This window comes from Mus musculus, chromosome 11 (assembly GCF_000001635.26).
Source record: "Mus musculus strain C57BL/6J chromosome 11, GRCm38.p6 C57BL/6J".
Taxonomy (NCBI): Eukaryota; Metazoa; Chordata; class Mammalia; order Rodentia; family Muridae; genus Mus; species Mus musculus.
The window spans coordinates 53,153,253-53,181,191 of record NC_000077.6 but is presented as its reverse complement, the minus strand read 5'-3'; the positions used below and the strand labels follow the sequence as shown (position 1 = coordinate 53,181,191).

Genomic DNA, 27,939 nt, shown 5'->3' with positions numbered 1-27,939 from the left:
GACAACCTTGGGTGTTGTCCCACCCACCCTTATTTAAAATTTTAAAAATTGAAATATATTTTAAATATTTATTTTATGTGCTGTGAGTGTTTGCCTGCTTGTATAAATGTGCACCGTGTGCATGCCTGGTGTCTGCAGAGGTCAAAAGAGGATGTCAGATCTCTGGAACTGGACTTAAGGATCGTTGTGAGCCGCCATGTGGGTGTTGGGTACTGGATCTGGGTCTTCTGCAAGAGCAGCCAGTGCTCTTAACCACAGACTCTTCCTTTAGCTCTACAGTCGCCTTTATTTATTTTTGAGACTATCTTAAATGGACCTGGAATTTGCTATGTAGACTGGGTTGGCTGGCTACAGAGTTCAGGAATCCTCTTGTTTCAGTCTCCCCAAGAGACCCCATACACAGCTTTAAAAAGCTGTGTGTGTGTGTGCAGGAGTGAATGTGAGGGTCAGAGGTCAACTTTTGGGGGGTCAGTTTCTATCCTTCCACTGTGAGTTCTAGGGATGGGGCTTAGTGGTTGGGCTTGTGTGACAAATATCTTTTCTCACTTAGTCATCTTGCTGGCCCCACATTCATTTCTTTCCCCTCTATGGTTTTAGGGGGTCAGGACCCCCTGCTGGTAACACAAGCACTTTACAGACTGAGCTATCTCTTTGCCCCACTCCTTGTTCTTTCTTGAGGTGAGGACTAAGTTGCCCAGGCTGGCTTTGAACTCACTTTACTGTTCATGCAGGCCTTGAGCTCGTGACCCTCTCTCCTTTACTTCCAGAGTAGCTATGATTACAGGCCAGTGTCACTAGACTTGGCTTTATATTTCTTAAAAACAAATTATTTCTAATGGTTTTCTTTTTAAATCCTATAGAATCACTGTATGTATGTATGTATGAATGAATGAATGTATGTAGTCCAGGCTATCCTCAAACTCATAGTGGGGCCAAAGATGACCTTGGACTTCTGATCTTCTTGCCTGTACTGCCCGAGTTCTGAGACCACAGTCATGCACCACTGTGTATAACTTTCTGTGGTGCTGGGGATGGAATCCAGGGCTTTATGCATGCCACATGGCTCACACTGTCTGTAACTCCAGTTCTAGGGGGTCCAACAACCTCACACAGACATACCCATAGATAAAACAGCAATGCACATACAAAGGAAATATTTGGAGAAATGGGATATTCACACCCAAACATTTTCTCCACTCTTCTTTCCCCATGTGTGGGGGCCAGAGGACAACTTTGTGGAGTCAGTTCTCTCCTTCCATGTTTACCCAGCTGCTGGGGATGAATCCCAGGCATTGAGGCTTGTGTGGCAAGCACGCTTACCTTCTAAGCCTTTTCTCCAGCCCTAGGTTTGAATCTACATGATTATAGCTTTTAACTCAGCAATTATCTTCCACATTTGTTTCATTCTTTTTTTTTGATAGCCTATGTTACCCTGGTTGTCCTGGAATGGGTATCCCTCTGCCTCAGCTCCTGAGTGCTGGGATTACAGGTGAGTAGTACGGCGCCTAGCGCATCTAATGTTTGCTTCTAATCCGACTGTGAACTTTCTCAGAATGTTCAGAGATCCCGTTCCACAGCTCCAGCTCTTCAGAGGTTATTCCTTTAGGAAGATTTTCTTTTTCTTTCAGGTTGCTTCTTAGAAATGCATTTTTCTTTTTCTAAATCACTGTGGTTTTTAAACTGGAAAGCCAGTCTTGCTCATGTGCTCCATGTGTGCACCATGTAGATGCTGGGAATTAAACCCAGGCCCTCTGGAAGAACAGCCTATGCTCTTAACTGTGGAGCCATCTCTCCAGCTTCTGCCCCCCCCCTTTTTTTTTAAAGATAAGGATATGCTAGGGATGTGACTGTCAGTAGTGTGTTTACCTGGCATGCATAAAGCCCTGACATCCATTCCCAGCACCACAGAAGATCATACTCGGTGGTATATGTTTTGTAGTTGAAACAGGACCAATTTTCTGGCAGCCCCTCTCTTAGAAGCATTTTCAGGAAGTCTGGCTCTGTTGTGCTTTGGATGTGCAATGTCCCAATCCACAGGTGATGCACCGTTGGAGGAAGTGGGTTGCTGGAGGAAGGGAGGGCCTTGAAGCACGAAGCCTGACCTTGTTTCTGGTACCCTGGCAGCATCCTATTCCCAGGAGATGTCAGGTAACTGCCCCTTTCCTTTACCTCACCTAGGAGTACTCCTGCTGTGCGGTCTTCTGGGCTGTGATGGTCTAACCTCAAGGCTGAGATTCAAAGGGTGTTTGGCTACAGAGAAAAGGGAATAATGCAGTCCCCCACCCCCACCCCGCCCCAGATCTCTAAGCTCACTTTCTGTTCTTAGTGGTCTTTATTTTGGCTCAGAGGTCCTTTAATAAGCTCTTTTGTTTGATTGTCAGGTTTACCCGACCTGGGCCTGTTGTTTCCCTTGGGCTCAGCAATGGCTGGGTGGAGAAGGCCAAGTTGCCTCCATTTACTTTTGTTGGTTCTAAGAGACCATTCAACCCTAGAGGCCCACATCATTCAGTGCATGGAGTGAGTTAAGTCCTCCCTTGTATTCACATGGTTCTGTGCATTGCTTTTCAGGAGAACCAAGGAGACAACCTTATGACCTTTTTTCCCCATAGGGCTTAGTGGATCCCTGGGGAGAGAGACAAGACTAGGCACAGCCAATGACAGGTAGTGTTAAGCTTCTCTAGCTGGTGTAGGGAGAATTCCCACAGATCAGCAGAGCCTAGCCTCTTCTCAGGAGGTGCGTTAGAGCCATGCAGACTGGGGCCATGGCCATGGGCAAATCACTTAACTGTCTGTGACCCTGCACTGCACTCTGTGACACTAAGCCTAAGTGCTTTCTCTGTGCTTTCAAGCATGTGGGCTGCGGTTAGAATGATGGTTTAATAGAGTGTGTTTCTACCAAACTCATGTTGGCACATGACTCATATAACTGCAGCGTTAGAGTGTTGAGAGCTGGTTGGACCTTCTTGAGCTCCATTCGTGAATTTGTATTCTCCTAAAGGGATTAATTATAGGATGGGTGAGTTCTCACAAGAATTGACTGCTATAAGGGGAGCGTCATGCCCTTTTCTTCTCACTTGCTGGCACATGTGCCCCTTCCACATACATCTGCTTTCCCTTTCTATGTGTCCACCATGAGGGGATGCAGCACCTCTGTCTATGGTCTCCCACTAGAAGCTGACCAGATAGAGCCACTTGATCTTAGATACAACCATGAGAGAAAACAGATCTTTTCCTTTTTAAATCACACAGCTTCAGGTAGTTTGTTATAGCAACAGAAAACAAATGGAAAGAGCCCACATTCATGACTTTTAACACTATTTTTTTTTTCAAGACAGGGTTTCTCTGTATAGCCCTGGCTGTCCTGGAACTCAGAAATCTGCCTGCCTCTACCTCCCAAGTGCTGGGATTAAAGACGTGCGCCACCACACCCGGCTCCTATTCTTTAGATGATTTGTTCATTACAAAAAGAAGAAAATCTTATCTTCCCTTTCACCATCTGGACTCCAGAGGTTCATCCTGTTTGACCCCAAGAGTTATCAACTCTGGAGAATCTGGTATGGTGGGGCTAGGCAGGGACTAAGTTGTCAGGAAATTAGAATTTGACCATTTTACATTGTTTTCAGTTGTATTCCTGATTGAAGATACACTGTGAATTGCCTAATGGGTGTATTGCTTGGAAGCTAATTTTAGTTTTCTTCTGTTGCTGTGATAAAACACTGACTTAAAGCAACTTAGGGGAGGAAAGGATTTATTCAGCTCACATTTCCAAGTCACAGTCCATCCTTGAAGAAGTCAGGGCCAAAACCCAAGCATGAACTTTGGAGGTCACTACTTGCTGGCTTGGGTATAGGCTCAAGCTTAGCTAGCTTTCTTACACAGCCCAGCACTGTTTGTATAGGGGATGGTGCCTCTCATAGTGGGCTGGATCCTCCTACTTCAATTAACAATCAAGACTACATATCCAACGACATGCCTGTGGGCCAATCTGCTCTAGACAAGTGTTTCAACTGAGAGTTTATTCTTAGATTACAGATAAATTTTTACTAATACTGTCTCCTGTTTTTGTCTCAAGAAACAGTTTGGACAGATGGCCACCCAGAGAAACACGAGACAATTACGTCATAGCAACAGAACCCTGTACTGAGTATCAGCTTTAACTCAACCTACCTGTAGGCTTGGTTGGGACTTGTGCATGTCTCCCCAGCTCAGGACCCACACTTGGTCATGTGACTTGTCATAGGACAGCTTGACTGGCAGAGGGTCCACACCTATGGACTTGAAGAAAAACAGTGACAAGTTGATCATTGCTGAGGTTACATCACATCAAGATGGTCTGGACTTTTGTGTATGTGATCATCTTACAAGGGGAGTTAGGAAGTTGGCCTTGAGCCCTAGCCAACAATCCTGATTACCAAAATTTCTCATGGCTTTTGTCCTTAGAGGGCAAAAGGACACAATGAGTTGTCTCTCTGAAGCACTTACTTTCTTGTTTATATTTTACCTAAAGTATTCTAGGTCTAACTTGAGCAAAGAATAAACATAGCATAGAGGTTTTACAAATTCTACTCAAGAACCAGCTCCAGGGGTCTCTTTTTATTCTTCTTAGAAGTCTTGGGTGCCTCTTGGACCCGTAGCATCTTCTTGGCTTCTGGTAAAGTTGGTACTTCTACCCTGAGGTAGATTTTGAGACCACCTGTTGCTACCCACCTCTTACCTTTGTTCTACTCATTGTTGCATACCCAACAGTTGAAGTCATTGGGCTTGGACTACAGCACCAGCAGGCACACACTCAGGCTACAGCATCAGCAGGCACACACTCAAGCTACAACATCAGTAGGTGCACACTCAGGCTAGAATATCAGCAGGTACACACTCAGGCTACAACATCAGCAGGAGCACATTCAGGCTACAGCATCAGCAGGCACACACTCAGGCTACAGCATCAGCAGGAGCACACTCAGGCTACAGCATCAGCAGGCACACACTCAGGCTACAGCATCAGCAAGCACACACTCAGGCTACAGCATCAGCAGGCACACACTCAGGCTACAGCATCAGCAAGCACACACTCAGGCTACAGCATCAGCAGGCACACACTCAGGCTACAGCATCAGCAGGCGCACATTCAGGCTATAGCATCAGCAGGCGCACATTCAGGCTATAGCATCAGCAGGCACACACTCAGGCTACAGCATCAGCAGGCACACACTCAGGCTACAGCATCAGCAGGCACACACTCAGGCTACAGCATCAGCAGGCGCACATTCAGGCTATAGCATCAGCAGGCACACACTCAGGCTACAGCATCAGCAGGAGCACACTCAGGCTACAGCATCAGCAGGCACACACTCAGGCTACAGCATCAGCAGGCACACACTCAGGCTACAGCATCAGCAGGCGCACATTCAGGCTATAGCATCAGCAGGCACACACTCAGGCTACAGCATCAGCAGGAGCACACTCAGGCTACAGCATCAGCAGGCACACACTCAGGCTACAGCATCAGCAGGCACACACTCAGGCTACAGCATCAGCAGGCGCACATTCAGGCTATAGCATCAGCAGGCACACACTCAGGCTACAGCATCAGCAGGAGCACACTCAGGCTACAGCATCAGCAGGCACACACTCAGGCTACAGCATCAGCAGGCACACACTCAGGCTACAGCATCAGCAGGCACACACTCAGGCTACAGCATCAGCAGGCGCACATTCAGGCTATAGCATCAGCAAGCACACACTCAGGCTACAGCATCAGCAGGCGCACATTCAGGCTATAGCATCAGCAGGCACACACTCAGGCTATAGCATCAGCAGGAGCACACTCAGGCTACAGCATCAGCAGGAGCACACTCAGGCTACAGCATCAGCAGGCACACACTCAGGCTACAGCATCAGCAAGCACACACTCAGGCTACAGCATCAGCAGGCACACACTCAGGCTACAGCATCAGCAAGCACACACTCAGGCTACAGCATCAGCAGGCACACACTCAGGCTACAGTATTAGCAGGCGCATGCTCACTTTTTGAATTGAAGCATCTGAGAGTCTGCTACCTACCAAGTCTATAACTTATCCAAGGTCCTACTACAAAAATGCTGTATCCTCCTTTTTATGGTGTAGATTATTGTTTAAATTAAAAATTCTATATATGTTGTATGTGAGTGCAGGTACTGAGGAGGACAGAAAAAAGGGTTTTTTTCTAGATTCCCCTGCAGTTGGACCCTCAGGTGGTTGAGCCACCTAATGTGGGTGGTGGGAACCAAGCTCGGCTTTGATGCAGGAATAGCAAGCACTCTTACTGCTCAGCCATCTCTCTAGCCCCACAGGGTAGTTTTATGTTACAAAACTGTTCCTTGATGATCGTGCTCCTGGCCTATGAAACCCCAGATTTCCTTATAACCCCCACACTCAGTGAAGTTGCTTACACAGGTTCTCTACCTTCTTTGCCATCTTTCTGTCCATTTGGCCACCAAGTTTGATGCCTTCAAATCCATATGGATGAGCCCTGTCTTAGTGCTGTGATGAGACACCCTGGCCAAAGCATCTTGGGAAGGAAAGGGTTTATTTAGTTTATGCTCCCACATCACTGTTCATCATTGGAGGAAGTCAGGATAGGTACTCAAGCAGAGTTGGAACCAGGAGGCAGGAGCTGATGCAGAGGCCATGGAGGGGTGCTGCTTACTGGCTTGCTCCCTTTGGCTTGCTCAGCCTGTCTTCTTATAGAACCCAGGACCACTCAGCCCAGGGGTGGACCCACCAATAATGGGTTGGATCCTTCCCTATTGGTCACCAATTAAGAAAATGCCCTCCATGCTTGTTACAGGACATTTTATGGGATATTTTCTCAGTTGAGGTTCCTGCCTCTCAGAGGACATAAAACTATCCATCACGTATGCTCAAAGACCCACTTTCTCCATGGGTTCAATGTCTTTCCTGCATTCCATTGATCACCATAATTTTTGCCTCATAATTTCTGAAGTTTCTTTCTAGTCAGGTAGAAAAATTTTAAAACAATGACCATCTCTGTCCACATTGGGCCAAACTTTGCTAAACAACTCTCTATGAAGCCACCACCCTGACCCTTTCATCTTCCATGACTGTGGTGAGGAGTCCTAGACCCCCTCAAAAGTTCAGTGGTCACTTTATGACCCTCCTCTTAGCATTATAGGACTTTATATGGTCACCATTCTCTTTTAGAAACACTTCATTTGACCTCCTTGTTTCTCCACGTCCTTCTTCACTTCTTCCTGACAAGAGTTGGCACATCCCAGAGCTTCTCCACTGGCCTCATCTATAGCCTTTCCCTGGTACCGAATTCTAATAACCTCACCTTAAAGTGCAGAACTGAGTTTGTAATTTTGCTCCCTCACACCCTGCTGGAATGTTTTCCGTCTTCCATCCCCACTCTCATTAAAGTCTCCCTTTACTTTCTGGTTCTAACTGATAGCTCCCACCCACTGAAGTCCCAAGGAGAGGCTCTAATTAATTTTCAAGAATGATGTCTCCTCTGGTAGGCTGGCATGTCTGCCTTCCTGGTTACTGCTTTCACTATGGTGGCTGTCAGTGTTGGCTTATGCGGGAGTTACCTTCCATAGACTGACTGAAAAGGGAAACCAGAGAGAAAGCATTCTGAGTGCTAATAGTCATCTCTCTCCATTCTGACGGTGGATTCAGTATGACCAACCCCTTCACACTGGAGACTCTTTGGGCTGTGGTGGACTGGGACCCTCAAACCTCTAGTCAAAATATACCTTTCTCTCTTCAGTTGCTTCTGGTCAGGTATTTGGTCATAGCAATAAGACAAGGAACTAATACCAAATTACCAAAGGCTTTGGCACCTTGGCACTGCCATGCTCCACCTGGAGTTTTCTATCCCACAGTGAAGCTACCATCTGAGGACCTCAATTCTTAATCTTTCTAAAGCTCCTTCTCTTCTGTCCCCCCTCTCGAACATGTCCCGTTTATCTGCCCTTTTCACTGCAAAATTTCCTTGGCATTTAGACAGTAGCCATTGTCTTCCCTTACTGCTTAATGCCTTCTTGTGAGATTTCATGCTCCTACTCAGTGCTGTAAAGGAGGGCGCTGAAAAGCTGAGCCAAAAAGTCGATTAAATTCAGAATGGGATTCTTCCATAGTCTCACTGTGCTGAGGCACTGAAGTCTGTCAGGAGGAAGAGCCTGAGCGAAAGCCTCAGGATTAGGGGGTGGATAGAGCAGACTTGGCCTTCGAGAGATTTTAAAGTGATCAACTTGCTACTCCTTCTGCCTAGCAGAGGAAAGGGCAAGTCTTTCTGATGGGTGACAGCTATTTTACAGATTTTACAACTTAAAAAATATGTAGAATGTTTGGATTAAAATAAACACTAGGCATTTCAAGAGGCAGATATCTTTTCTTACTATTCAAAATCGTAACAGGAAGGGCCACAAGAAGACAATTAAGAATTTATGTGAAATTGGGAATTAAATAGAGAATTTGAAGGTAAAATGAATTATCTGATGATGATGATGATGATCAGGCAAGCCTATATTAGATGTAGGATTAGTAAAACTGAAGGACACATTGCAGAATATACAGAATTGAAACAGGAGGAGACATGTGATACAATGGAAAGGCAAAACATTTTAAAGATGGGGTTGGGGATTGGTGTGAGGGTAGGGATAGGTGGTCTTAAGGAAGAGAGTTGAGCACTAGGAAGCAGAGTATTTAAAGACATAATTGTTGAGAATTTTCCTATCTAATAAATGTTCAGTATGCAAACTCAAGAGCCTCTGGAAACCTTACATTGCAGTTAAAATGCTAAACAAAGAGGAATGCAGAGGAGGAGACAGGGAAGATACAGTTGGCCTAGCAACAAAGCAAGGAGATAGAATCTTACAATGCTGAAGGAAACAACTGTCATCTAGAGTTATTCAGAAATAAAGAGTGAATATTTTCACTTCCAACAAAACCAAGACCTGTTTCCAGCAACACTAAAAGAGCTAATAAAAAAAATGACCTCATTCCAGCACTTCGGAGGCTGAGGCAGGAGGACTGTGAGTTCAAGGCTAGCCTGGCTTATGGAGTGAGATGTTGTCAAAACAACTACCATATACCTCAGTTTTAAAGAGGACTAGAAAGATAAATATATGGGTAAATATCAGTTATTGCCTGGATATAAATACTAATTAATTTTGTATATTACTATAATAATATAAAAGGCAGGAAGAAGGTTAAAGGAGTTAGTGATTATTGAAGAAATGCAGTGTGATGGCTAGTGTTGAACTTCATATTTGACATAAGTTAGGGAGATGGGCAGCTGGGCTTGTCTATGTTGGATTATCTTGACTGCATTAACTGAGGCGGGAAGTCCTGCCCATTGTTGGTGGCATCATTCTCTAGGCAGGGGATTCTGGACTGTTTAAAAGAGTGGAGAAAGTAAGCTAAGCACTAGGTGCATTTGCTAATTCATTGCTCTCTGCTCTTAACTATCAATGTAATGTGACTGGCTGTTTTGTACTTGATTTCCTTGCAACAATGGATCTAGAATCATACCCTTTCTCCCCTAAGTACTTTTGTCAGGGTTATTTACTTATTTTTTTTTAGAATTGTAGCAAGAAAGGAAGCCAAGATAAAAGTTAACAATTTACATGTGATAGTACCAGTATAAAGATGTGTGTTGTAGTTATTAAGATGATAATAACACAAGTACATCTTCAATAAATAATGGAGAAAAATAGAACACAAGTATTTCTTGAAGCTAACAGGAAACAAAAATGAGAGAAAAGCAACATAAACAGGCTAAATAAAAGGTAAAGTTGTAGAAACACTTAACTATATCAATTATATTAAATATAAATGGACCAAATATTTTAAAAGGCTAATTAAACTAGATAAATTTAAATGTTATAAAAGAACATCTTAAATATAAGGAATAGGAAGGTTGAAAAGTAAAAGGATGGACAATTGTGGTCTGAGAATGCTAATTAAAATAGGATTTAGCTATACTAGCATTATTAAAAAACTGGTTCATAGCATTACCAGAGATAAAAGGGACATAAGAAAAAGGAATCTTTCTTCTAGGAAGGGACTATAATCCTAAGGTAAAAATGATAGAACTTTGAGAGGTAGATAACTCCACAGCAGAGTGGATTTTAAAAACTCACCCCAGCAGTTGATAGACTAAACATACAATACAAATCACCTAAGAAAGGAGATCTGAACAGCACGATGAATCAAGTTGACATAACCGACACATATTAAATAGTGCATCTCATACCAGAGTACGTGTTCTCGTAAAGTAAACATGAAACATTTATCAAAGTTGATCATGAGTTCGGTTTTAAAATAAGCTTTAGTATATACTTCAAGAGATGGAAATTATTCAGTGCGTTCTCTGATCATGGGAATCAGTTACAAAAAGGCAAACCGAAACCCTGTTGCATCTACCCGGGAAACCCACAACTCTGGTGGTCCTAATTGTTCTCTATACTCAGGGGCAGGAAAGCTCTGCTGATTGGCTGCAGGTTAAGTTTCTAGTCCCAGCCCTTCAGTGGGCAATTGTATAGTGCGGCTTTCTGTGTATATGCGCCTGGTCAATCTGATCTCATGCTTACCTTTGACCAGGTGAGAATCTTCTTTTTGTTTCAGTGGAAAGATATCAAAAAAAGGAATCTAACTAATGTCCCTGTGTGGCTTAGTTGCACCCAGTGGGGGGATATTCTTTTGGCTTCTGCTGGTGTCCCCACCCATGTACATTGGAGCCCGCTGACTTTGATGACCCACGGGAGGAGTGTGGGAACAGTTGTTACCATTAGCATTTGCATACATAATCTGGGGACATAAATGTCTTTGAAAACATTCCTTTGGTACCCCCTTCTTCATTTCTATACTCGTAGTTTTGCATTGAAACTCATCTATACGGTTGCCTATATCCCCACCACATACTCTCTCTCCCCTGTCATTCTGACTTGAGTCCCCTTCCCCAGGGTGGCCATGCTTGTTGTCATCCTAGCAGTTGTAACTAAAGTGGTCTACGATGCGGTAAGATGAAATCCAGGGGCCAGTTCTCAAGATGGCCTAACACTGAGAGTACCTCTTGAGACTATCTCTGCCTATTGGAATACCACCTGCCCAGGATTTCTTCCTACCTCTCAGCCCGATCCTCCTCAGATGTCTTTCTTGGCTGTCCATCTCTTTGCCTCTTGATCTTTAGATATGGGACAGCCTCAGGCCTCCATTCTTTCCCTCTTGTTTATCTGTATACCCTGGGGTATCTCAGCCAGTTTTCTAGATTTAATCAGGCCTGAGGGTGATGACACTCAAGCAGACAGCTGCAGCCTTGTCTTTCCTTTGACTTCAGACCTGTTTACTTGATGTGTCTACCTAGATACCTGACAGCATTTCAAATTGAATCTCCTTTCTATCTGTACTATGCTCTATGCTCAGCCTTGAAATGAAGCATCTTTAATCCTTGCATCCTTGATTTCATTTGTGGTCAAATTATCCTCTGCCTCGCCCTTACAAGAATACTTGTGACTACAGCCAGGGTCCATCTGGATCTTCTAGGATCTTCTAACTTGAAAAATCCTTAGCCATACCTACATTGTCCCTTTTGCTACATAAGGTAACATTCAGTTTTCTGGCATAGAATGTCTTTGGGGCCATAATTTTTTAAAAAGATCTATTCATTATTGTATATAAGTACACTGTAGCTGTCTTCAGACGCACCAGAAGAGATCATCAGATCTCATTACGGATGGTTGTGAGCCACCATGTGGATGCTGGGATTTAATTTAACCTGTCATTGATTATAGACCATAGAACCATTCTACGCTCAAGCTAACCAGGAAGTGAATCATGTGCTTCCTTTCTTTTCTTCTCAAACCTTACATTCAACCTGCCAGAAAGAGATTTAGGAGGGCTAGAGAGATGGCTCAGTGGTTAAGAGCGCCTGCTACTTTTCCTGAAGACTGAAGCTAGGGTTCCTAGTACCTGTATCAGGTGGCTCACGACTGCCTGTAAGTCCACCTACCTGGGATCTGATGCTCATGTGCACATACATGTGACTAAAAATAAGCAAATCCACTAATTTCTCATCACAGTCCTCCGAAGCTGCCACCACCTTGTGCCTGAGACAAGCTCTGCCGTCTCCCTGCTCTATCTTCCTTGCGATTTGTAAGGCAGCAGCTGTGTTAATTGATGCTCAGAAATCTGTTGGTGACTTTCTCTTTCACCTTGATTTTATTCTACAGTCTCACTGGCCTCAAAGGCTCTCTGGGGGCCAGCTCCTGTTTATCCCTAAGCTCACTGCCTCCACCTCTTCCCCTCATCACTAGATGCTGCTTCCACCCTTGGTGTCTTAGGAGACATTCCAATCTCAGCTTCTGCTCAGTTCCAGAGGGAGAGTCAATTTCAAGCAGTCTTAGAGCTCCTTGGGCACATTAACCCTGGCTTTCCACAGCTCTCGCTCCCTACAGCGCCCGGAAACTCTGCATTGTGTTCTGCCTCCCTGACTAGAGTCCATTCTGTGGCCTCCAGTGCATTCATTCATGGCTGGTTTTTGAACATGTATACTGTGCTGGGCACACGGTAATATATATCTGATAGACAGCTGCACAGAAGTCTCCTTTGGCTAAGCTCTTCTTTTTTTTTTTTTTTTTTTTCGAGACAGGGTTTCTCTGTATAGCCCTGGTTGTCCTGGAACTCACTTTGAAGACCAGGCTGACCTCGAACTCAGAAATCCACCTGCCTCTGCCTCCCAAGTGCTGGGATTAAAAGCGTGCACCACCACAGCTGGCTAAGCTCTTCTTATAGGAGTTGGGGAGCATGCACAAAGCAGGCGTTGCCCTAGGATTTCAAGTCTTTCTCACTTCTTCCAAGAGCTATTACCTGTAGGACCTTCTGGGCTTGAACGTCGACCACAAGGACCCTGTTCAGTGCTGGCTGGGCCACGTAGATGTACCGGTTTCTGACGTTGACTGCAGAGGCCCACTGGCATGGCTGGGTAGCATCTCCTTCCACACGAGGACAGATTTCTTCCTGTAAGGAGACAGCCAGCCATGTATCTGTTCTTCAACCCTACTCAAACATCCCTGGGCTCTCTAGCCATTGACCCTCTTGGATCCCCTTTTTTCTTGTCTCAAACTCCTTGGGATTCATACATACGACAGCATGCAGACCCTGCCACACCACAAATTTCTCACTTGACCTTTTTGTCTTCCTCATCAAGGTCAACACTCTGTCACCGTGTTCTCAGTCTGTAGATCTTTCTGTGTGGCATAGCCCTGGACTCATTCTTGGATTTCTTCTGTAAAGTCTAGTTCCTTGTTGACCTCACTGAAACCTATGGCTTTAGGTACCATCTGCACACTCGCTACTCCCAAATTCCTAGGTGTTCATATGTGTACAAATTCACACATGCCTGTGGAGGCCATATCATTCCCCCAATGCTGTCAGCCTTATTATTTGTCTATTACTATTTTTGGGACAGGGGTTTTCAGTGGCTTAGAGTTCACCATGTAGGCTAGGGTAGCTGGCCAATGAACATCACAGTTTGCCTGCCTCTGTCCCCCTAGGTTGGAATTACAAACATATGCTTAAAAAAAAAAAAGATTTGCTCGCATGTTTGTATGTATACTACATGTGTGCCTGATGCCTCTGGAACTAGAGTTTATAATGGTTGTGAACCACCATGTGGGTGCTGGGAACTGAACCTGAGTTTCCTGTAAGAGCAACACGTGCTCTTAATCACTGAGCCATCTCTCCAGCCATGCCCCCTTCTAATGTGGGCTCAAGGATCTCTAACTCAAGCCTTCATGCTTGCAAGGACAGCATGCTACCAAGTGTCAATCTTTAGTTAAGCCCCTTGTGTGCACGCCACTCTTAGATGCTGTCTCTTGCACCTTAAACTTGTATATCTAAAATCAACTTTTAGTTCTTTTTCTCCAATCTCCCTCATTCTATACAAAACTAGGAGCTCACTGCTTTCCTCCCCCCTCATTATGGTCCTTTTTATTTTATGTTTTAAAGATAGGAACATTGTTTTCTGTGTCTTCTGTGATGCATATTTTCTTGGATTTTCTCATTACCCTGTCCTAACCCTGTCCTCTGGTTTCTCTTAGTCAGCCTGCCCCTGAGTGGTTAACGGCTCAGGCCTCTGTTGGATGTCTGTCCACTGCAGTCAGTAGCCATGCCACTGTCCATTCCTCAGCTTTTGACAACACTCACAACCAGATGGTGCCCAGATCTCTGTCTTCAGCTCAGAAACATCCTTTCAGGTCTGTTTGGTTCTTTCAGAGGTGCCTCAAACTCGATCATCCAGGATGGGCCATGTGCTCTGCCTCCCATGACTAGACTCTTTTCTCTCTATTGCCTTTGCTACTTGGCATCACAAGATGCTAAGTTCTGGCAAGCAGGACCATGACCCCATGCCTAACAGGGTCAGGGTGCAACTGTTCGGGGACAGCAGCCTGAGGGGATGTCAGAGAACAGAGCAGGAACCCAGGGGAATGGAGCAGGGAGGGCGCCCTGAGCCTTCCCCAGTGGTTATCTCCTCTGCTGCCCCCTCCTGTCAACTGTCACTTGATACTTGGCTTTATGTGTCATTTGTAGCAGTACCTCTGTAACTCTGGGCATTCCTTCATGTGTGTCCATGCCTAAGGGTCACAAGAACACCTATCTAGGGGCTGCCTGTTCACCTTGCAGTCTCTATTATTTGACTAAGAAGTTCTGGAAGCCAGGAACCCAGTGTCCCCTGGTGTAGCAGAAATGGAGGGGCCACCACTATGTAAATGCCAGGGTCTGTACAGCTACAAAGACATCTCCTGCAGGAGAACCTAATTGAGGACTGCCTGAGAGACCAAGGATTGCTGGCACAGACAATGCCAGCCAATCGGGAACTGCTGTTTAGAAGAGATATTTTCTTGGGACCGATGGGGTGTGGGTAGAGGGCATTAAAGGAGCTTGCAGTCGTGTTCAGATGAGCTTGCTTCAGTGTTTCTCACCTGCTCCTGAAGTCTGTGTCATTGACTCCACACTACCTCACCTCCAACCCTCAAGGGCAGGTAGGGTTGAATAGTCCAGGGCACAGGCAACACCCTGGCCCTCACAGCTGCTGGATGGTGTATGGAGAACTAGAACTCTCTGCCTCACGCTCCTTCCTTAGCCTAGAACCACACCGTCATGTGAACAGAGCTGAAGGAACCCAGACTTGCACACACACACACACACACACACACACACACACACACACACACACACGCACGCACACATGTGGAGCATGACCTGTGGATTTGGACCATGCATGATAGAGAAGCTGCCTCGGCCACAGAAACTCACATAACTCATGAAGATCTTCTCTGTAGGTTTCAAGCGTCTCTGGACCTCACAGTCCACAGGGTGGATGACAACGATGCCATCCTCAGCGAAGACATAGAACATGTTTCCCACGCTGAGGCCTGGGAGGGACGAACACAGCATAGTCATGAGCTTTTTGTGTGGTAGGGCCACACAAGGCACAGCAGCATAGCAGAGGTGTAATGTACTTTCCTGGTGGAGAGGGTAGACAGTCAGTTTCCAAGGTTTGGAACCAACATAACCTATCACCAGCTTTGCAAACGGGTTCCTGCTGCTGCAACCCAGTCCGTCAAAGATGCCTGGGCTGGAGGGAGCACATAGCATTGCACTCAATGGCCAATCCTAGTTATCCCTTGGAGAATCATATGGGGCTACTATATACATATGCCTCAGTGCAGCACACCCAGCAATCTCAGTGTCTTAGGCACCATGCCAAAACATCTCTGTCATGAATGATCCACCTTACAAACCTTGGGCTGAAACAGCCACTCTGGGCAAAGCCTCCCTGGGCTTCTTTGAAAGCCAATCACGAGAAAAGCCAACACAAGATTGACATCTTAATGGATCCCACACAGGGTTTGTAGATGCAGCTACGTTTCCAGTTTAGTGCAGCAATGATGCTCAGTCAGTATGGGAAAGTGAGAGTCAATACTCATTCAACACAGCCAACCTCATAGGAGACGCAGCCTTCCGATCTGCCCTCTAGAAGGCTCTGTTGAAATCTAGCTTCTACTACCAGGCTCCAAAAGGCTCCCAGTTTCCTCTGCTGCTGTTGTCTGGTCTCACCTCTCTCCTACTAAGATTTGAGAGTGTCCTGGGGCCCGTGGTCCCTTCCTCTTGGCTTCTGTGTTCTGGCCTCTCTAGGACTTGAATATCAGCAGAGAAGGGCAAAGCATTTAACTGCTGAGGTGAGATGGGGTTTGTTCAGTGTTTCATCATTTACTCTGAAAGCAGCACCCACCAGCCCTATAGTCTAAGGTGACTTCAGTGTGCCTTTGGTCCCTACAGTACACAGCAGCCCCAGTAGACTCGTGTTCCCTTAGGAGTCTCTGCTATATAAACATGAGTCCCTCTGCAGTACCCTAACAGCATGCCTAACAGCATATCACTGCTTAAAACACACAGAAGACAAGCTCTGCAGTCGAGGCAACCAAGCTGGGGAGCAGAGAATGCACTAATGGTTACAGCCAACAACCCTGCTGTGGGTCTCTGTCTCTCACATGTACTGACTGGGTCAGGCTCAGTGCCCAAAGCTCAGGAGACTAAGCTGGCTCTGTGCATAGGTGTGCCACATGAGTTTGACTGTGAGTCCCCTTTCCCCTTGGTACATAGGCTCTGCAAAGCTGGTGGCTCAGGGAAGCTCGGGGAAGTGAGAACACATGTAACAGACATGACCCAGGACAGCCATACTCAGTACCTTCTTCCCGCCACAAGATGTTTGCCACTGCGGCAGCCGAGAATCAGGAGAGCAGCAGCATGAAACCCAGGAGAGAAAGAGAAAAGGACGCTGTCAAACCTTCACTGCTGTGATTCATTCCACTAAGGGACATTCTAAAATCCACTTGTTGCTTGACGAATCTGGATCACTCATTGGCCCAGCAACAACACCAGTCCACAGTGCAGGACCCATGTGGATACTTCAGATTTCAGAATGCTTTTTCTTTCTAAATGAACCTTTGAAATGGAGTCCTAGGATTCCAGCAGCCTCCCCGATTCTGTGGGCAATGATGAACAAGAAGCCTCTCTCCCCGGTTTCCTGTCTTCCAGGAAAGCTAATTTTTAGTTAAGACTCTCCAAGGAAGAACATTCTCTCATTCAATGATCAAATCTTGGAGTCTGACAGACGGGGAGGGACTGACCACCACCTATGCTGTGACTGCTACCTGCAGGGCCACCTGGGGAGGCAGTGGTTATAAGGGAGAAGATGCTTAGCCCACGAGGTGGGTGATAATTCCCAGAGGAGAGGCCACTCTACTCCCAGTTTCATCTGGTAGTTCCCTATACCACGGAGAGTACTAAACTCCATTCATGCTTTTTTTCACATATACACATCTACTGTCAATACAAAAGAATAATTATAATATGCTGTGATGAAAAAGTTATTGAAGGGGCTGGAGACATGTCCTACCAGTTAAGAGCATATGCTGTTACTCCAGAGGCTCAGAGTTCAGTTCCCAGCATCCCACAACAGGCAGCTCAGAACCACCTGCAGCTCCAGCTTCAAGAGATCTGATCCCATCTTCTGGCCTGTGTGTGAACCAGCACACACAGGTACACATTAAAAAAAAAAAACTTAGTTATTTAAGACTTGTAAAAGGTTCATTTCTGGAAATTCAGATCAAAGGAAGTATAGAGGGGATTGCTATCTGCACCTGTGAGCTTCTAGAATACCTGGAGCACGTGGTGGCACAAAGGCTTTTGTGACTGAGTTTCTAGTCGTACATCACATAGGAGGCAAGAGCAGAGCTGGGTTATTTGGCCTCTGTGTCCTGATCAGAGACTTCTATTGTCTATGTTCCCAGAGCTTTGTAGGTTGCTTGAAAAGGTCACCATCTGTACCTAGCTTTGTGTACAGAGGAAATAGATTTATCCCAGCCTTTAGAGGCTCCCGGTTGGCGACTGTGGCCCTGGAGAGTTAGTGCATTCCCCTTGTCCCCCTAACATACAGCTCAATGAGGACCTCAGAGCCTATGGGGCACTCACATGTCTTCCTAGCAGAGTCCTCAATGAAGAGTGAGGAGATATCTTCATCCACACCCACTTCATTCTTGGCAATGCAGGTATATGCTCCGGTGTCTTCATAGCGGACACTGCCGATGTGAAGTTCGCTTCCATTGGCTGTAGAGGGGAGAGTGCAAAGGGTGGCACTCTCAGGGGGAAACATCCTTTCATGTGCCCTCCCACTATCCTCTCAGGATCTCTGAAGAGCCTTGAGCTAAAACCATAGTCATTGGGTATGGCTGAAGGCAGCCAACATTCTTGGGACTAGACCCAGGATGGGGTAGCACTGCTGAAGTAGAGGGTGACCTGGAATCTGGCCAATTGCCTCTCAGATGCCCATGAGCTGTGTATGCCAATCAACAGGGGATCCCTGTTTCCTCTTAACATGCCAGATTCAGCTATGATCTCGCCCCTCATTTCCTACATGCAGATCTTACCCAAGAGGGAGAGCTGTTTGGACATCTGGGTTGAGACATCCATGCCGTTTTTCAGCCAAATGATTCTGGGCAGGGGGATGCCCTCAGCATGGCATCGAAGGCTGGCTGCCACCCCAGGTTCTTGTGCCTGGGTTTCTGGATAGACACGAATGACTGGTGGCACTGTGGGTGAGAATCAGTGTTGGTAAGAACAAATCCACACCTGCTCTTGGGCCTGTAGTCAACCCCCGAGACCCTTGATCCAGAGGGTGAACCTGAGAGGCGACTCTGGAGGCAGTGGAACCAGTTTACAGTGATCATCTTTGACAACCCAAGCACTGAGGAAAAAAGCTGTAAAATGAATTACTAGTAATAAACACAACCTGTGTCGTACCCCGTAATTCATGGCTTCCACCCTTGTTCTCAATATGATCAGAAAGACATCCAAATATTTAACACTGCTCAGCTGCAGGATGTAAAGAGAAGCCAGCGGCTGAAATTAATCTCTGAACGAGTGAAATTCAGATGTATTATTCCTGTTATCGGAAAGCCATTGGACAGGGCCTTAATTTCTTTCAGGAAATGCTTCACGAAGCACTTATGGGCACTGACTGGCAGGGCTGCTAATTACATCACAGCTCTGGGGAAGCCCATCGATTTTCCAGTGGGTCATTTTTATTCCTTCACTCCCTAAGCTCTGGAACCTATGTGGAAGAAGGCTGTGTCCTCCTTGGCTGGGGAACAACTCAGCTCTGGCCCCTGGTGGTTGAGTTTCAGCTTGGGTATATATATAACCTGACCCACTGGCTAGATGACCACAGGTAGGCAAGACTCCGGCACATTCTACAGGGCACTGCCCCTTACAAGAGCAGGCCATGGGGAGGGACTCTTGGAGAAGTGGAGATTTTGGGGGAATCGTCTCTCCTGTCCCTGGAAGTAAAAACACCATCATTTCTCACATTCACGAGGGCTTATGTTTATTAATACATTTTACTCTATATACTGTAAAACAGAATTTGAGAGTGTATGTAAATAAACAAGTTTTAAACAAATCACACCTTTTTTTTTTTTTTTTTTTTTTTGGTGGATGGATTCCTCTTGAAGTGGATAACTACGATTTCTTAGCACTATCTGGAAGTTCCTTTGTTTATTACAAGGAGGAGTCTGAGTAAGGGAGCACTCTGGTGGTCCACGCTCAGTGGACAGAGGACAAAGGAGAAACTCTAGAGTCATTAGGAGCAGTGGATCTGCAGTTGCCATAGACATCCCTCCTCCTCCTCCTCCTCCTCCTTTTCCTCCTCCTCCTCCTTCTTCTTCTTTTTAAAGATGTATTTATGCTATTTCTATGGGTTCACTGTAGCTGTCTTCAGACACACCAGAAGGGGGCATCAGATATCATTACAGGTGGTTGTGAGCCACTATGTGGTTGCTGGGAATTGAACTCAGGACCTTTGGAAGAGCAGTCAGTGCTCTTAACCGCTGAGCCATCTCTCCAGCCACCATAGACACTCTTCTTAACAACTCAGCTCAAGTTCCAAGGCTTGCCCTGACTGACCTCTGGGAGGGAAGAGGGGAATCCCAAGAGCAAGATGTCTCTGCCATCTCTCCCCTTGGGTCTCTTTGTTCAAAGTTCTGGGGATAGAGTCCCTGGCTATAGCAGTATCAAAGATGGTTCTGCCCCAGATCAACCATCAAGGATGGAGGAGGTGAGTGGGTCCAGTTGAGATGTGGGCAGGGATTGCTTTTAAGAACACAGATGTAAGCTTTTCTTCCATCCATTTGGTTCATATAGGAAAGGAAGCTTTCTCACACCTTACATTGGGCAGAGGAAGAAATGGGGTTCAAGAGGCACAGAATTTGGGTAAGGAGGGTATAGAGGCCCAGAGAACTGAGACTGATGCGTGGTTTGAGAAAGTTCTAGAACAAACCAGGGTTTTAGTTAGGACTACCTGGGACCTAGGCATTAGTGAGCTTGTGCTGTTGCAAAAATCTCCACCTATTCAAAGCCACCTGCCTGATAACCACAGATCAAACCTACAGGAAGTAGAAGAGTCCACAGAGGTAGAAGTAGAACAGAGAACTCACCTGGAAAGCCAAGAGAGCGATGAGCAAATCTTTGAGCTGCCTAGTTGTAAGAACAGCAAGTTTGATCAATTGAAAACAGGAGAAAAAGAATACAAAGGGGCTTGAGCGTGCGAGAAAGCTGTATTAAGTTATGGGTAATAAAAACAAAGACCTCAATGAAATGGATCATTTAAAAGGAAGCTTTGGGTCTGTAGAGCTGACTCAGATATATAAATCAATAAGTTGTGACTGTCTCACTCAGCCCTTGGCTTAGTTACTTTTCTATTGCTTGGATGAAGACCATGACCAAGGTAATGTACAGAACAAAGAAAAGTCTTTGAGGTTCACAGTTCAGAAGTTGGGTCTATGGTCATGGTGGGGAGCAAGGCAGCAAGGCAGAGACAGGTGTGGGCTTGGAGGAGGAGCTTAGAGCTTACATCTTACACAGGAGTTGGAAGTAGAGGGGGAGAGAGCTAACTGGGGATGGCATGGGCTTTTGAAATCTCAAAGCCCACCCCCCAGTGACAGACTTCTTCCAACAAGGCTTATTCTTCTCAAACAGTTACACCAATCTGGACCAAGTAATCAAATACCTGAGCCTATGGGTGCTGTTTTTACTCAAACCACCACAGTCCTATGCAAATCAGGATCATAAATACAGTTGGTAACATCTAGCTGGCATTTCAAGAACACACTGGGCTAGAGAGATGGCTCCATAGACAAAGTATTTGCTGTGCAAGTGAGAGGATCTGGGTTCCTATCCCAACTATCCATGTAGAAAGCTGGACTCAGTAGCATGTATCTACAATTCCATCTCTCTCCAGGCAAGATGGGAGGTAGGGACAGAAGAATCCCCAGATGCTCATGGGCGGCATCAGTGAACAAGAGGCCTGCCTCGAGCAAGGTGAGGTGTGAGGGACAACCTCCAAAGTTGTCCTCTGATGTCTACACATGTGCTGAGGGATATGTGCACCCATATGACCATACAAACATGCAGACACACATAAAATATAGCCGCAGACTCTAAGTATGTTTCAGTGTCTATTAGGATATCTATAATGATCAAAGTCAAAGGTGGCCAAAAATAAATCACTTGATTTTCTTACTAGATACCGAAAGAGCCTTTGAAAAAGACCTAAACTCCTTTTCTTGGTGTGTGACTATGCAAGGCCCGGTAAATAGGAACAAAATGATATTTTCTTCCTACAATGAAGAGTATGTCCATAAAAAGAAGAATCAACACCATTCCTTTCAGGAAATTCAAAACTGAGAAAGTACAGGAAGCAGTGTTAACTCTGATGCTCCAGGGGTGTGGTCAAGGAAGGTAAGATATCAAGGCATAGACATTAAAGGATGGTGCCATGTTTATCCCTGTGACCAAACACCCAGCAGAAACAACTGAAGGACTCTCAGCTTATACCATGATGGGGAAGGCATGGTGATTCGAGGGGCTCTCTCTCTGGTACAACTGAGACTCTTCATACTGTGACCAACCAGGCAGCAGAGAATGTGGTTGGTTGAAGGGAGTATCGACTTCAGAGCCTTCAACAGAAACATAGTGACCTGTTTCCATAACCCAAGCCCCACCTCCTAAGGGGTCTCTAGCCTCTAAAATAACATCCCAAACTGAGGACCAAAATTTCAAAACACTCATGGGGAACATTTCAAAATTAAAAAGATTTACAATTCATATTCATTTAAATGTCCATATGTGTCTGCTTGTTGGTATATGCACTATGTTCACATGGTGCCCTCAGACACCAGAAGAGGGCATCAGGTCCCCTTGGAATTAGAGTTACAGGAGGTTGTGAGCCATCTGCTGTGGGTTCTAGGCACCTTGGTCCTTAGGCAAATACTCTTTAACTGCTGAGCCATGTCTCCAGTCTCTCAGAGGGACATTCAAGATCGCAACCATATAATAGAGAACAGGGCTGTTTTCCATAGCTGCACTCCAGGCCACAAGCCAAAAAAAGATGGTTAAGATCACATGACCATAAGGAGCTAGTACCAAACATCCAAAGTAAATAGCTTATTTATAGATCAGAATAGACCAGACAGACAACAGCCTGGACCCAAGTGATGAGAACTGTAAAATCTTAGTGACAGCATAAGAAAGGTAATAATGAGAGGCGAGCCATTGATTAGGAAGATTTTCCATTGTCACAAACAAGATCTGACAAATTAACCCACAGACTCTATCCAATTCCAATTAAAATGGATCCGTTGGGGCTTGACAAAAATAATGCTGAGTTTATCTAGAAAGGAAACAACAATTCAGTGCGTGGCCAAGGGAACCGAGAACTGACATTGTTCCTTGTCATTTTGCTAAACCAAGATGTCACAGAGCAATTGCGATACTGAGTGCAGGGGGGGGGGGAGGGGGTCTCCTCTTCTCTGAGCCTAGCACCTGACTAAAGACCTTGATTGATTTTTACAAGGCTCTGTCAATTCAATGTCAGGTAGCTGACCTCAGTAGAAAGACCAGCCGGGTATCAGGCACAATGCACACAGCATTAAGAGCCTCGGTCCCTTGGGTGGTGGAGCTTTCTGTGTGGGAAAGAAGACTGAAGGAGCTGTAGTGCGATGGTCACCCCCCAGGGGGAGCCCTGGGGAGCAGAGGCTTTACCTTCCTCTCCTCCTACAGGAGAGACTAAACCCCAAGGTGTCTGCAGGATCTGTCTGTTTATTGGTGCTAAGCTCGTCCAGGGAACAGGACTGGCTCCCACAGTGGTCAGTACCATCCCTGGAGACTGGCCTTGGTCTCTGCTCTCATCTCTGGCAGGCATGTGCTGTAGACTGAGAATTTTTCACACTTGAGCAAGTAACATCTATCTGCTCACACACAATGCTCGCCCTGTTCCCGGCCCCCACCTCCCAGGGCCTCTCTGAGATGGGAGATTTCTCAGGCCAATTTGGGACTAAATTTAAACTGAAATTTGTGATAGTGTTCTAGAACAGAAAGATACCTGACTGAAAGTCAAGGGTGTAGGATGAGTCACTCAACAAAATAGCACTTCAAAGCACTAAAATCTCCATAGGTGTGTGTGTGGGGGAAGGTAGGGCAGACACACACACACACACACACACACACACACACACACACACACACACACAGAGCCTCTGCCCATCTGGAAGTCTCTTTAAGGAGACAGCAACTCTCCTTGAAGGGAGCCTGAGGAGGGGACATCTACTGTTCCCTCCTTCCCAGCTTTCTTCAGACCTCTGAGTGAGGCCCACCAGGCTCTTTTCTTGTCCCCTGTAATGACATCATTTCAAGTTGTCATTGTGGACCCTCCCCACAATGAAGCTCCTTTGTTTGTCACCCTCCCCCGGAGACCTGGCTTTTTCTGAGGACACTGCTTCTCTTGCAGCTTCCTAGGGACAGCCCCTTCCTCTTCAATCCATTCATTCATTCATTCATTCATTCATTCATTCAGTGCATGAACCTAAGGCTTCACACAGGCTCAGCAAGTGCTGTACCTTTGACCTATTGGTCTTTTATTTTTTGTTTGCACAACAATGCTGGACTTCAGGACTGCTGCCCTGTTTGCTCTGCTTAGCCCAAGCCCTGGATCCTGCCCTTCCTCTTCCAGGATAACACCCACTGCTCCTCCTCTGCTTCTACTTGGAGGGACTTCCCTCCATTCAGATCATACAATCTGTTCATTCTCTCCTAAAGAGAATAAAGTGACTCTAAAGCACCCCCCAAAATGAGGCAGCTCTTCTCTCTATCTTCTTTCCCCATCCCAGCCCCTTTTCTCCTACATCATCTCACAGTCCCCTCTAAGCCAGTTCCAGCCACATGGACCCAGCCATCCAGTGGGAACTGCTCTTCTCTGGGTCACAGTGGCTTCCACATGCTAGCTTCACCTCAGCAGCCGTAATCATTGCCCCGGCCTGTCTGCACTGCACGACGCAGCTGAGTGATCTTTGTAGGCTGCTGTCTCTGCCTGGCCCTGGGCATCCCTCCTCGTTTCCATTGGTCTCCCACCTGCTCAGCTGGCTTTCCCTCAGCCCTGGCTCTGAATGCAGGTCTCCACCCTCTGGTGGCCCAAACCCATCCACAGACTTGACATCTGTCTCCCGAAACAGCTGAAATGCATCCCTCCAGCTCAGACCTTGCCCTTAAAGAGAACTTAGATGCCCATCTGCACCCCACTCCACAGGGTGTCTGTCGGTGGACACCACACATTGCTCATGGCCGAGTGAGTTCATGATCTGTCTTCCCCCAACGGCTTACCCTTGTTTCAGTAAAGGGCAGACTTCCCTTGCCAGAACATTTGGGGTCACCTTTGACACCCCCCCTTTTAACACCCCTCTCTCCATCTTTTTCCTGCCATCCTACGTAAATCATGCACATTTACTCTGGTTCTCCTTATTCCTTCTGTTCTTTAAGAAACTTCTTCCTTAGTGGTTTTTTGTTTGTTTGTTTGTTTGTTTGTTTGTTTGTTTTTTGTTTTTTGCCCATGGCCACGCCCCCACGCAGACAGGGCACGCCAAAGCATGCTGATTTGTTGAATGGGCTGGGAGATATATAGTGAGTAAGGGGGTGGGGAAACGCACATTTCTCAATAAATAGAACAAGTACACACCAGGAAGTTAAGAGGGCAACTCTGGGAAGCCGAGGAGCTGGTGAAGCTGGGATGAGGGGGTGGGATGTGTAGCCAAAGAGGCTCAGAGATTGGCTGGCTGGACTACAGTGTGTCTGTGTGTGGAATACAAACCACGGGTATGAGTTGCATTCGGGTATTTGGGATCATGGGAACAGTAAATTGCCACGATCCTTCATGAGCCAGTGGGTCAGTTCTTCTCAGCATCCTCCCAGAGTAGCTGAGGTAGAGTGGAGTGACAGAGCACAGCGAGGTCATTTATCACCAACGTGTGTGTGTGTGTGTGCATGTGTGTGTACTCGTGTGAGGTGCACACATGCCCTGTGGGCTATCCTGGGCACCTGGGTAGAGGCAGGACCAGAAGCCCCTTGGCCTCCTCAGCTCCTATTCTATCCTGAGGTGCAACATGGAAGGCAAAGCTTGGCACCAGGCAGCTTTGCCAAGGATACTGTCTTGCTCTAAAAATTCAGCATTTGTTGAGGATAAAACTAGCGTGAGGAATTGAAAAAAAAAATCACAGTTCAGTTGGGTGGGCATTCAGAAAACCAAACAGTTCTCCCATGGGTGTGGGCCAGGCTCTGAGTAAGCACCAGGTCTGCACCCACCCAGCCCTGATCCCTGCAGCCATAAGATTTGGCCATACCTAATGCCAGCTCTGTAGAGTCTACCGGAACAGGCAGGTCCTGAGGAGAACCCTAGGCTGTGAAGCACTCACATGGGTCTTGTCAGAGCAAAATGCAGATGCCAGCTTTCAGTAGCATGGTAAGGACACAACTGTCCTAGGTCATGCATATCCCAGCTCCTAGTCCCCACCCTTCATCTTCTGTACATGAAAAAGATTACGAAACTAAGCTACCCCAGACAAAGATATTTTCTTTTATATTGTAAAACCTTCATATGAAAACATTCAGGGGCTGGGGAGACAGCTCAATTGGTAGAGTGCCTTGCCTCACAAACACAAAGACCTGGATTCCAACCACAGAACCCACATAAAAAGGCAGGGTGTGGTGGTTCATGCTTGTAACCCCAGTAAGCCAAGAGGAGGAGAAAGGTAGGTGGTCCCTGGGGTTCTCTGGATGGCCTGACATCCATCCACATCCATCCAGCCATCCATCCAGCCATCCATCCATCCATCCAGCTTGCCTCGGCTGGTTGGTAAGCTCCAGGCCAGTGAGAGACTGTGTCTCAAAAATAGTAAGGTGGGTGTCTTCGCAGGAACGACCCTGAAGTTGACCTCTGGCCTCCAAATGCAGGTGTACACACCCACACCCACAAACCTACCCACACTCCATTTGTATCCATAGCACCAAGGCCATTTTCTTTGGAAAAAGTCTCTCGTTGCCAAGGTTTAGGCGGTATAAACATGTTCTTAAGTAAGAAATCACTAAAGTACCAAGCTGGAGTAATAAGCAGATTTGAAGATGATTATTGTGTTTGGGGGATGAATCACTACTTGTCTGAACTGTGGGGAGGTCGAAGGTATTTTTAATTTAATGGATTAATCATCGATGTCTAAAGTTCTCGCTCCTTCCCATGAAAGCAATGCAGGGACTTTGCAGGAAGTTATAAATCATGTCAGTTTGGGGGCCTCCTCTCTGGAAGCCTGGGCTATAGGGAAGTTATACTAATAATTTGTGTATAGCTTTCTGGAAGGGTTCCTTTATGCAGCTAGGTTAGGCTGCCACAGAAATGGGGGGATCCCAAAAGGTAGCCCACTCTGTGTATGGGAATCTCTGTTACCAAACAGCTTGAGAGCAGCGTGGCTCTAGTGGGAAACAACCTGTTTTTGGGTGGGGTAATTTTCTCTGGGCCTCCATTTCCCATCTGTATAATGAATGTACTGGAGGTCCTGCAAGTGGCCTCTAGCTTTGAACATTAATGTCTACTATGACTAAATGTGGCTTAAGATAAATCCAAAGTCTCCCCCAAGTCTGCCTGTCCTGTATCCTGTATTTTTCCAAAGCAACTTACTGCCAGACCTGGAAGGGATCAAACCAGACCTCCAACAGCACAGCTGTGGAGCTGTACCAAACTTCACCCTAGCTGCCCAGGGCCATCTTTCATACCCTCAACTGGGGGGCGGGGGGAAGGTGAAAATGACAGGCCAATGTGACTACCCATATCCTCTCCTTTTTCAGAAGACTCTTAAGCAAGTCAGAGAGCCCTCTGAGAACCACCAGGACCCTCCTAGCCTTCTAGTGTCCTGCACAGAGGTTCCCTTCTTCAGCACTGTCTTAGTTAGGGTTTTATTGCTGTCAGACACTATGACCAAGGCAACTCTTATAAAGGACAACATTTAATTGGGGCTGGCTTACAGGTTCAGAGGTTAAATCCATTATCATCAAGGTGGGAGCATGGAAGCATCCAGGCATGCATGATGCAGGAGGAGCTGAGAGTTCTACATCTTCATCTGAAGGCTGCTAGAAAGCTAGCTTCCAGGCAGTGAGGATGAGGGTCTTAAAGCCCACTCCCATAGTGACACACCTACTCCAATAAGGCCACACCTCCAAATAGTGCCACTCCCTGGGCCAAACATATTCCAACCACTACATCCCACTCCCTGGCCTTCATAGGCTTATTCAAACATATGAGTCTATGGGGGCTATACCTAAATATAGCATAATGCAAAATACATTTAGTTTAACTTCAAAAGTTCCCATAGTCTACAGCAGTCTCAACAATGTTAAAAAGTCCAAAGTTCAAAGTCCCTTCTGTGATTTATCTAATCACTTAACTGTAACTCTCAAAGCAAGACAGGAAACCAGCTGGACAAACTCCAAACTCTGCATCT

The 27,939-nt window shown here is 46.2% G+C and overlaps 1 protein-coding gene across 3 annotated transcripts in view; it reads right to left on the bottom strand.

The window, feature by feature from the left end:
• Positions 1 to 27,939, bottom strand: part of Fstl4 (follistatin-like 4) — a 427,962-nt gene that overhangs the window by 11,259 nt on the left and 388,764 nt on the right. For all 3 annotated transcript variants that reach the window (XR_388477.4, XM_006533539.4, NM_177059.3), the window contains exons 9-14: positions 18,496 to 18,657; positions 18,041 to 18,175; positions 16,755 to 16,781; positions 15,320 to 15,438; positions 12,872 to 13,021; positions 4,168 to 4,275 (exon numbers count right to left, since the gene is read on the bottom strand). Coding sequence is in view for 2 of the 3 variants with exons in the window: in NM_177059.3 (NP_796033.2) it covers positions 4,168 to 4,275; positions 12,872 to 13,021; positions 15,320 to 15,438; positions 16,755 to 16,781; positions 18,041 to 18,175; positions 18,496 to 18,657 (701 nt within the window). In the remaining variant the exon portion in view is untranslated. The remainder of the gene's footprint in view (positions 1 to 4,167; positions 4,276 to 12,871; positions 13,022 to 15,319; positions 15,439 to 16,754; positions 16,782 to 18,040; positions 18,176 to 18,495; positions 18,658 to 27,939) is intronic.